This window comes from Gigantopelta aegis, chromosome 8 (genome assembly GCF_016097555.1).
Source record: "Gigantopelta aegis isolate Gae_Host chromosome 8, Gae_host_genome, whole genome shotgun sequence".
NCBI lineage: Eukaryota > Metazoa > Mollusca > Gastropoda > Neomphalida > Peltospiridae > Gigantopelta > Gigantopelta aegis.
In genome coordinates this window covers 39,742,668-39,755,173 of record NC_054706.1, presented here as the reverse complement: position 1 = coordinate 39,755,173, position 12,506 = coordinate 39,742,668, and the positions used below count along the sequence as shown (strand labels likewise).

General features: G+C 33.0%; 1 protein-coding gene across 7 annotated transcripts in view; it reads left to right on the top strand.

Moving 5' to 3' along the window:
• The window catches only part of LOC121378333, a 32,461-nt gene extending 20,429 nt beyond the window's left edge, over nt 1-12,032 (top strand). For 2 of the 7 annotated variants that reach the window (XM_041506459.1, XM_041506454.1), the window contains one exon: nt 11,727-12,032. In XM_041506459.1, coding sequence (XP_041362393.1) covers nt 11,727-11,934 — 208 coding nt within the window. In that variant the 3' untranslated portion in view covers nt 11,935-12,032. Of the gene's footprint in view, nt 1-5,048; nt 7,384-9,284; nt 9,485-11,411 lie in introns of those variants that run through there. The other 5 variants (XM_041506458.1, XM_041506453.1, XM_041506456.1 and 2 more) reach the window with 4 other exon arrangements.
• The last annotated feature ends 474 nt before the right edge of the window (nt 12,033-12,506 follow it).

Sequence of the window (12,506 nt, the reverse complement as noted above, 5' to 3'; positions counted from 1 at the left end):
CGGTTTATTCAGTGTCCTGTTTAGACAGGTATGTCCTTCCCCTCCCCCCCCCCTCTCACTCGCTCTCTCTCTCTCTCTCTCTCTCTCTCTCTCTCTCTCTCTCGCTCTCTCTCTCACACACACACACATACCCACACACACACACACACACACACACACACACAGAGACACATACATATTAAAACAACCACTCTGTCTATTGATCAAAACAAAAGGAAATGGTTCAATGGTTCAAGTGATTGTAATATATTAAATTCAGAATTAATTTACATTATGAAAGGTTTATGAATTTGTATTTAATTGTAATCAGATTTATAGCTAGCATCTGTTACTTGCATCAAACTTACATTGTTTATGTTGGAATTGCATTACAGAAGGTATCATCTGGGTATATATTATGGCGTGGTATGGGTTTTGAAGTGCTGTCTTTAAATAGCAGTTGTGTGTCATCAAAAGATCAGAATATTTTTTTGACAGACGTGTTTTGGGGGGATAAAAATAAAGCAGTGTTTTCTATTTGCCAATTTGCGGTACGTATAAGGCACTTTTTTAACACATAAATATCCCTGTATCCCCAAATTTTCACATTGAATTTTATTCACTTGCTGCACAAGACATTGTTGCCTACTGTTAGTACTAGAGAAATAAACACAAGACAATTGGACCACCCCTACGTCAGTCTATTTCTGTGGACGTCCGAATGAGTCTTCTATCTTTATTTTACATGCACCCCATGATATATTGGGTCAGGATTATACAACGTTCAAGTGCATATTACACTGGAAAAACACATCTATTCAACATGAATTGTGTAGTGGACATTTTTTTAAATAATAATAATAATAATAAAAATAGAATAAAACTTGAAGGGCTGTCAAATTTACCACACCCTATCAATGTACAGGTAGAGACTGTGTTGCTAGCGGGCTATATATGGTTTACATATGACAACATGGTTAAAATACTTTTAATGATGTTATTTATGATGTGTATTATTCATATGGAAATTACCGTATGGACCACCACACATTGTTTCCATTTCTTTTGAGTTATTTTTCTTGAATATTGGTTGTTCAGAAGTTAACTGGATGTTCCGCTTCAAAATCCATATTGCATAAAAAAGATTAGAATATTACAGCATACAGAGATAAAATAAATATATATTGATAAATAATATATATATTGAATTTAATGTTGATATTTTAATGATATATATTCATTAGGTTATGTCTTTGTCAATAATAACAAGATAAACATTGTTATTTCTAAACTATACAAGATCATTGCTTATCTGCTTCAAAACCCATAGCGCAAGGATACTTGGTCTAATAGGAAATATTTGATAATTCTCATTCTTGTGTGGAATATTAAAATTGACTCTCTTTGTGACATTGTTAGAGTACAGTCAGACCTGTCATATTTTAGCTCCACCATGACATTTATCAGCAGAGCTTTTCTAATACCGATTTGTGTGGCATAAGTTGTCCATCCATTGTCCATCCATGGTTGTCCATCTATCAACTTTTCCTTTGAAGTTTATCTTCTCCTAAAGATTGGATTGTTATAAAACTTGGTATAATGATCCTCTAGGGCACATGAATGTTGTTTTTAAACATTTAAAAGTAAAGTTTGTTTTATTTAACGATGCCACTAGAGCACATTGATTTTTTATCTTATCATCGGCTATTGGACGTCCAACATATGGTCATTCTGACACTGTTTTTTTTAGAGGAAACCCGCTGTCGCCACATAGGCTACTCTTTTATGACAGGCAGCAAGGGATCTTTTATTTGCGCTTCCCACAGGCAGGATAGCATAAACCATGGCCTTTGTTGAACCAGTTATGGATCACTGGTTGGTGTGAGTGGTTTACACCTACCCATTGAGCCTTGAGGGTTTGGAGTCAGTATCTGGATTAAAAATCCCATGCCTCGACTGGGATCCGAACCCAGTACCTACCAGCCTGTAGACCGATGACCTAACCACGACGCCACCGAGGCCGGTTTAAACATTTAAATGTCTGTCTTATAGAGTTTTGATGGGATTGTTCTGAAACTTGCTATGATTCACTGGGGCAGTTTCCACTGTAAACTAATAGTGAGATATCTTCAAAGTTTCAAGTCTTAAAATATTTAGTAAATTTTAAAAATTTAAGTACATACATGTCATGTAATTAACATTGAAAAGTTGAAAGTTTATCTTGTCCTAGGCATTTGATTGTATAATTCCGAAAATCGGTACTTAATGCTTCTCAGCAGCAGTCTTCACAAACAGATTGAGAGATATTGTGGACATTTTGAATTTGTATTAAATTGTAAATAAAAATTTAACATTTATAATGTTCAGTAGTCTATCATCTGCTAGATCTTTTAATTTAAAAAATTTAAATAGAAATTCAACATTCAAAATTCTATCTTCTTGTCGATTTTGATCAGACAGTTTTGAAGCTTGATGCGATGACATGACATAATTTATATATTGCTATACCTTATCTCCTGTTTTGATTCAGTAGTTCTGAAACCAATATAATGATTCTCATGGAGTCTTCACAAACAGAGACATATAGGAAGTTTAGAATTTTTTTAATTTTTTTTAAATTAAAAAAAATATATAAATAAAACTTTTTAACATTTACAATTTTTAAAAGATGGTCATCTCCTAGATATTTAAATTTAAAAGATTTAAATAGAAATTCCACATTCAAAATTTTATCTTATAGATTTTTGATCTGATAGTTCTAAATTTTGGTGCCATAACATAACATAATTTATATATTGCTATACTTTCTAACAATGATACCTTTTTATGCAATACCCAGAATGTTCATATTTTGTATTACTTCAAGCTGATCAGGTGTACAAACATTCAAACAACTGATTTTCAAGTGATAGAAATTAGTATGTAAACTCTGAAGAGCTGTCAAGTAGAGTTCCACTATATATATTGCAACCAAAATATGTGGTGTCCAAACATAATAAAAAAATTCTGTGTTTTTTTTTATAATTTATTTTACAAATTTAAAAATGTGTCTTAAACAGTTTTATCTGGATATAATTCTGAAAATTGATGCATGAATATTCTATGGTGGACTTTTATAAAGTTATGATTTGTTATCAACTAGTGACAAAACTGAAAATTAAAGAGTCAAACTGCCTAGACTAATACATGTAGGTTTCTTGTTTTTCTATTTTTGTTTTCACAGAATCTCATTATATAATTATAGAAGTTTGTACCCAGGAATAATGCTAATTAATTAATTAATTAATAAATAGGTTTTCTAATGTTGTTTTCTTTTTAGTAAATTAAATCAATAGGTTGTAAAACATTATGGGCATAATAGTTGAAGGTATAATTTCAAAGCAAAAGTTGCTAAATAATTTCGGCTGGAAGCTTCTATTCTGTACATTGTTACTGATCACCGATTAAATGATAATGAACTGATAATAGAAACATCCTGCAGACTTATGTTACATTGTTACATGTTACCGGTATACACCTCACCCTTTATTTATGGGCAGTCTGGTCACCCACAAGAACTTATAACAATTTAGTGCCATTAAAATATAGCAAGTGTTTAAATATGGGTTGCGGCTTGCCATTCGGCATAAGGCTCCCATTGACTTTGTAATTTGTGACAATGTCCACCTGTCACATTGATACAGTATCCACATGTCATATTGATATATACTAAAAGGCAAAAGTTATTGTGACACACAAAAGACAAAGATAATTGATGATAAGTTTTTACTGCCGTGTATGAAATGTTACAACATGGAAAGAGAAATGTCCGAAGGTATGGAAACAAGCAATAGTCCATGAAAAGAGCACACATGCTATTTGCAAATGAACCACATCACTAGAAGGGGTCCAGAGCGAAGTTCACACAGTCAGTAGCGAGTGTGTCCACCTTGAGTTTGATACAGGCCTGGCACCGTCGTCTCATTGAGGCCACTAAATGCTGGAGAAAGTTCCTGGGAATGTCATTCCAGATGCGTGATTTGGATCCATGTGTCTTGGCGAGGGGTTGTCACGGGTGGTCGGCCGCTATGGAGACAGTCCTTGACCTGGTTGTTTTATTGATATTGTTGCCATAAGTGCCATATTGTGTTTCTGTAGATGTTGAATTGATGTGCGATGTCACGCTGCGAGGTCCCAGATTCAATCATCCCTATGACTCACTATCTGTCATTTTCACTGAGGCGTGGCATGACGAAATTGCATCAAACAGTTACTAATGGTGTTTTTCTGACTTCCGGACTTCTGAAGGCTGCACAGAGTGGCAATAATTTGCGACTGAATGTCTGGTCTTTTATAGTGAACACTGGACAGGATTTCTCCCGAATATTCCGTGTTTCTTGCACAAAGCATGCAATTGCTGCAACAACTGCTTGGTTGCATTTCTTCGAGCTGTTTCATGCACATTTTCTTTGGTTTACATCCATAAATCCATTCACAAATTTATTACTCCAAACAATCCATGTCACAATAACTTTTGCCTTTAATATACTATCCACATGTTTATATTGATACAACATCCACCTGTCATATTGATACAGTATCCACCTGTTATATTGATACAGTATCCATCTATCATATTGATATAGTATACACCTGTTTTATTGATACAGTATCCACCTATCATATTGATGCAGTATCCACCCGTCATTTTAATACAGTATCCACCTATCATTAATACAGTATCCACGTGTCATTGATACAGTATCCACCTATCATATTGATGCAGTATCCACCTATCATTGATGCAGTATCCACCTGTCATATTGATGCAGTATACACCTATCATATTGATGCAGTATCCACCTGTCATATTGATACAGTATCCACCTGTCATATTGATACAGTATCCACCTGTCATATTGATACAGTATCCACCTGTCATATTGATGCAGTATCCACCTATCATATTGATACAGTATTACTTTATTAGTTGTGTTATAGTCCTTTCTTCCAGTAGTGTTGTATGTGTAGAGTAGTTATGGGTGGGAAAGCAGAAAGATTCAAGTTATAAATATGTAATGTATTTGCAGAAATCCACTGCCGATGTTTCGAGTCAAAAAGGAAGGCCATGATAATCGGTATCGTAACCGACAGAGTCTGGCACCACATTGTGACAAAGTATTTCCAGTGATATACCCTGGCACAGACAATGCAGATTACATATGTGATCAAAATAGAACAAACCGGCGTATGAATGTAATGATGGACAGATATGATGTGGCAAGGAGAGTCAATGGAGATTTTCATATAAAAGTTCTGGAGTCCACCCCTGTGTAGACATGTAGTTTTAGTTGTTGAGAATGCAGTGGATCTTTTTGGTGACAAGTAAAAATATTTCAGCCCCCCAAAAACCATCCCAATTAAACTTGTCTTTTACACTCAAACATGCTAATTTCTAATCTTACTTATGGCAACCCTATGTACCTTGATACTTTATCTCACCCTTTTACTAGGCCACTTTCTTTGTACACTAGCAATCAGATATGAAGTGCTTTTGGTTTTTGTGTTATTTACATTTATATGTAGATTTTTCTGTAAAGCAATATAGAATATTACTTTATATATTTTGATTCTGTTTAAGCATTTGTTTGAGTATAATGATTTTTTTTTAAACCCATCTTCATATATACATGTATCTTTCTTTTATTATTATGATAAGCATATGTAAAGAGAAGTCCGTGTAGTTTTATCCACATAGTGCTAATTGTGGTGTAAAGTAGGCGCAAGCACTTACTCGTATATACATATATATGTTATCAGTTTGATGAAATTTTCATTGTAAAAAAAATATGTAAAGAATATAAAATTACTAATATTTGTATATCATATTTATATAGTGATGTTTTCTGTATCACTTAAGCAAGCTTTAGTGAACATTTTACACTGTTATAGAGAATTCAGACTAGAATGCATGATCGGGACTACAGGTCTTCTTGGTAACTAATTGTTATTTTACACTACAAATGTATAAATAAAAGGTACTAGTATTCTAATCATAAATGTATGGGATATTTAATTTAGGAATTGATTTTTGACAAAAAGGCATTAATTCTTAACTGTAATGTACAAATAATACTTAATATAAAGTGTCACTTTCAACAGGCATCAGACCCCATCTCTAATTAACTTTTTTTTTTCATATTTAATTTTAAATACTTGTGCCATGCAGAGTCCTAAAACCACATCGAGGTGATCAGGACCAAGCTTTCAATTCATGCTGACAGGTGCCCTTTCATTGTTTATTATACCCATTACTACATATTAAATTCATATGATTAAAATTGGTTTAAAGTTGGTTTGTCATTCAGCAACTACTTACAACAATAAAAAAAAAAAAAAATACAAATAAAACATTGTGAATGGATATGAATATTCAGAACTGCCACTCAAAAGGCAACTTGTAGGGGCCTCAGAACAAGGATTGTGGTCAAAAGGCTGGAAATATCATATTTGAAGCCCCTATCAAATTTCCATCTCCTGGGCAATAGCACTGACTGTGCCCCCCCCCCCCCCCTCCCCACACACACACAGTTTCAAACACATACACTCATATATATACAGTGGACTGCCAAAACCAGATTTCTGTGTAAACTGGCATGATTTCGGAATCCCATCCAGCTACTATTAATCTGTTAGCAATAAAACTCTGCCTAAACTGGATGCCGTCTATTCCAGATTTTAGATACAAATTCAACAACAAAAGAACTGTTTGTGCAGTAATTAGCTCGGTCTACACAGGCATATAATTTTACCTTTTGAAGAAAGACGGCAGTTCCCTAGTAATTAGGGCCCCTATTTTATTGTTAATAAACAATGAACCACACCTGCTGAAATACTTGCAGCTTGATCAATCAGATTATTATTACTTTTTATTAATGTCTATTCATTTGTGTACATATGTGCATTCTCTCATACCGATTTGATGTCTTATTTACATTGTGGGTTTTTTTCATTATGATATCACAATAATTGTAATTCAGGATAAAATGCTGGGGGTGGGTGGGGGGGGGAATTGTTGTCACATCTGTTCAAAATATCTGTTCAAAATATTTAGTGAGACAAATTTGAAATAGATTAAAAAAAACAAAAAAAAAAAAACAAATCTGCAACTGTTGAAACATTTAATAAAAAGTGGGAACTATACAATGGCTCAATCATCTTATGTAGTGAAAATCTAGAACACTAACGTAATGATTTACCCTAATGAGAAACTTGTTTTGAGACAGAAAGTTTGTAAAAATATTACACCTCTGGCCCACACATTGTTCCTCACCGTCATCTAATTTCATCATTAACACCAGTTTCTTTTTATGCTTTGTTTTACTTTGTTCTTAAGTCCTGGATTATAAATGTGCATATGACTATTGAAGGACTGTTTCATATCTGTACCTAACAAGGATGTGCATGTACATGTGACAACTTGTAATCAGCAGCCACCTGACTTGGCTGTTCTTTTGGCTGCAACCTTGTATGGCTGTTTAATACAGGCTTGACTGTGTGTGTATTTGTGTGTTTGTGTGTGTGTGTGTGTGTGTGTGTGTGTGTGTGTGTGTGTGCACATGTATGTATGGATATATATGCATGTGCATATGGGCAATTCCTCGGTAACGGAATTACGAGTTGGAGAGATATTTCAGGCATTAAACTCAGCTAGTCAACATAAGAAAAATTATCATAATGATGTAACTATGTAATACACTAGTACTGCACTAGTGCTTGTCATGGGCAGAAGTGAGACTCCCTACTGCAAGGTGTAGTGCATGAGTACTTAATTAAAGTTTGGTAACTGAATTACGTAAAAACGGACACCATTTTTACGGGCACCGCAAAACATCAACAAACTCTGTGAAGTATGATGAAATAATTATTTATCTTCATGATGGAATGATGACCTAATGACTTGTGATTAACAAAATAGAAATTATATTACAAATTATCTGTCCATAATTTTGTTGTACAACATTGAATGCCGGTAACGGAATTACACAGTTCGGTAATGGAATTACCACTCTGAATTTACTGTTGAAAAACAATATTTATTTACTTTAAACTTGATTTACAAATATGTTGCATAATTTTATAAGTTAAATAATAATTCAGTATACTTGTTTCTAGCATTCATATTAATATTTCAAATGATAACTAGTTTCAATATCGGTAACATGTATATGTATATGAGTGGAGATTTAAACTAGCACTAAACTGTGTACATATTACATAGTAAATGTTTAAAATGTTTGACAGCAGTTGAAAAATATTATTGAACAGTGACATTGTTAATAACAAAGAGAATTACACCAGGTCAAAGGAACACAGGCCAATTACAATTATATAGACTGACCGTCAAACATCTAGATTGTATTACGATAAGTGAAAGATATTATGCCTAATAATAAAATTCCTCATCTATCTGAGGTTATGGTAACATACATGACAACATTCAAAACACCAGTATTTTCTTCTTTGGCCAACCAAACATGCCATCTTTCCATTTTAAGAATTTTACTCAGATTAGATTTCCTTGTAAAGACAGGATTAACACTATAAAACGGTTGCTTTCTTTTTGCGCATTATATACATTTAAAAACATAATGTTGGTAATTAGAATGATACTTTCCATTTTCTGGATATCCTGTAATTCTCCAGACATTTTTACATTAAAAACAATCTTAATATATAAGGAATAACATGATTTGATTTTTTCACTCCATGTCCACTTTAGCGTGGAATTGCCCATATATGATCATATTCATGTATTTGTTGGACACCCAATAGCTGATGTGTATTTTTGTGCTGAGCTGTTATAATATTCATATGCACATGTCTACATGAGCACAGATTGCTGTATACATGTATGTACACTTTATATGTTTATATATATATCATAGTGCACATATGCATGAGTTTTTGCTGGCTTTAAACTTCATTAAAAAAAAAATTAAATTATTATAAAAAATTTAAATGTGCATGATCATGTAGAATATATTATAATGCAAAGTATTGGGGTACTCCATCACTATCACTGTCAAATGGTCTGGAGACAATAATAATAATAATAATAAAAAAATGCTGGTAGTTTTTTTAGAAATTCTTTTGAGATTAAATTGAAGATTTGGGATGTTTAATAAAGAAAAAAAATACCTAGGGCATCTTTAGGAGTTTCAGTTTTCCAAATTGTTCATTATTTAATGTATTCTTAATATCTGTCAAATCCAAGAGATGAACTACAGAGTCGCATGACTCTTCTTTGTTTTTATTTTTTACAGGACAAGCAATGAAATGACCAGCATTAATAAAGCACAATTGCAAGTGTTAAAACCCAAACCAAAACCTGGTTCATATATTGTTTTGGAACCAGAGCAGAAAGCACCACCACCATCAATTCGCAAGATTCAGCGCAGTCATGTTTTCAAGATTTTACACCCATATGACTTTTACACAGATGTGATCAAAGATTAAAATACATGTACATGTAGAGTGCTTTCTGCTAAGAGTTAAATTTATGGGATATGTTTTGTTCACTTGTGTACATGTAGTTGTAAACATATTTTTGGTGTTACAATCATTGCATCTGCAAGTTGTGGTAACCATTTTCAAGGTGTGGTGTGTTTTTGTTTTGTTTTTCTTCTTTTTTGGGTGGTATGTTTCAGTAACTACTACTAACTGGCTTGTGTTCCCACTTTGTCTAACATCTGATGTTTATTTTGATCAAATATTTTGCATTTAATTAATTAATTTTGCATTTAATTAATTTATTTTGCATTTAATTAATTAATTGAGCAATAACACCTCAAAAGCTACATGTACATGATATATGAAAACTACAAGAAAATAACAGTTTATTTTTATTTGTTACACATATTTAATCATAACTTCACTTCATCTTTTATATAAAGTGACTAAATATGATAATTGTGCAATGTGTGGGTTGGGTTTTAAATTTATCTTTTGGTTAACTAAATTCAGCATAACAAATTTGTAAGGTTGCACTTTCTGAAGATTGTGATCCATTGTCATGGTGAAAGCTCATAACTGAAACAATTACTAATATTATCCTATTTCTTTTCAAGACTAGTAGTCACTCATTCTGCAATAAATTGTGTTACTGTATATATATATATATATATCAGGGGTGGGGAAAAGCCCTTTTCTCCCGGTCTGGGACCGATTCTCGATCTCTGAGACCGAATTTATTTTTTAAAAACGTGTGTTTGCCAGTCCCACTAATGTCATTCTTGTCGGACCGAAGCACCTGTCCATTTCTATTATTGGAACAAATTCTTATCCGTCAAGTGGACCGGCCTGCCCAGACATCGGTATCTCATGCATTATTTAAAATAATAAATAAATAGTGGTCAGTACAGCTTGTGTTTCAGACGTCTGTGATTTTAAAGTCTGCCTAAGTATATAGCGTCAGTCACTGAAGTCGGACCTACAGTAGTGTCAGTCCACAGCCACTAGGCTAGACATTAATTTTGTCAAAGTTGCTGAGCCAGTCAAGAGATAAAACAGACGTTAACAATAACACCATTCTTGGTGAGAGAGCCATCAAGGTATTACACTCCAATTAAAATAAAGGACCCAGAGTTTGCAACTGGTTACAATCAACACCTGTCGACACCTATGTACGGAGCTTTGTCGGGTCGAGTGTCCCAGTCCTAAACAAGAGACTTTTGTGCAATACAAACTGCTTGAAATAGCATAAAATATACTTAAATAATCAATAAATGTATTTATTGTTGACTGTTCAATGTAGTCTATCCAATAATTATAAAGGATTTTAAAATTAACAAAAGGTTTCCACTTTTTTGTTAACACGTGGGAGTAAGCAGAATAGCTACATGTACTGGTTATCTCAAGAGCCAGTAGAGGTCAAATTTCGTCCAATCAGTGATGACATTATTAATCTCTTTGTCTAAACATGTGCTAGCTCAGGCGGTCAAACGCTTCAACGGTGCGATCTTTTATTAATTTTCAGGACACAGTACTGAATACTCGTACTTTTTATACATACATGTATATGGGATTTAAATTCATAACTTTTATTCCTTTTTTATATTATTTATTCCATTATGTAAAATATATACAATTGTGGGGGTGGGGGGGGGGAGAGAAACTGATGTGAATTTTTTTTTTATTCCTTTCTTTTTCCCCCTCTCACCCCTCACACACACACACACACCCCGTTAATGATGACATCAAGCCGGACCGATTGACAATGTAATTTTTCTCCACCCCTGGTATATATATATTGTTTAAGTTTGGTTTGGGCAGGAGTTAAAGTTCTTAAATAACAAATACCAATTTTAATATTGGTATTTGTGTCCTAAAACTGTAACATTGATTGGGTATGGGCAGGGTGGTTATAACTTTATAACTTTATTTTATTTCAGAAATGGAACTGTGCCTGATCACCGAATATGTCATAGAAAAGTGAACTACTTGAATGTTTCTGAAGATAAAATATATCCTATATTACAGCCTAAACAAGTGAACTACAGAATACCCGCAGATCAGTTGCCACCACGAAAACCACATTTTAAAGTTTAATAGGTCTAGTTAGCTAATTTTAAATTATGAAATTGGATTGTTAAAATTTAACATAGTAATTTGAGACCAAAACAAATGACACTTGAAATGTGAATTGACTTTTAAGTTGATTGGCTAATGTAGATATTTGGATAAACTATTGTTTGTTTTGCTATCAGGAGCATCACCATGTGGACGGGTACAGAAAGAAACCGACGTTTTTATGACCATAGCCGGATGGGTCCTGTCAATGATCAATCGTGGCGTTCACTAAGGAGAGAACTGAAGTTCCGGGAGGCTTCTTTGTCATATGGTGGCAAGGGGGGACTTGAAACCTATGTACATTGTGATCATTGTCACTTTAAACCAAACTACGGAAGACTATAGGTTTTTAAAAAATTAACTTTATTTTAGTTTGTGGTTCCAATGTTTGTTGTTTGTGTTCATCACGTTTGATTTTTACTTTATTACTAATAACTGTTTTGTGATTTAATTTCTTTTACTCAAATTTTTTATAATATTATTATTCTTTTACAAATACATTTAAGGTATGGATTTTTCACTGTGTATTTATATATATATATGTATTTTTTATTTTATCTGTACATGTTAAAGCTAATTAATTCTATTTGTTGAAATCATTGTGAATCAAAATACATGGTAAAATATTTTATACATGTATTTACATGTATAAAATATTTTACAAATTTAATTAATAATCTCAAGTTAAACCCAAATTGTTCTTGTAAACTAATTAGCTTAATTCAACATTATTATGGAATTTAGAAGTTGTAGGCCGTACTAAGTGTGGTGAATATATATAAATTTGACAAAATGAAACTGCTTTTATTAATGTTACGTTTATGTCGTGACATCGGAGGCACGTTTATGCATACAATTACTATAAAGAATTAATCGGAATAAAGAGATCTTGTAAACGTAGTTGTGGATATATAATT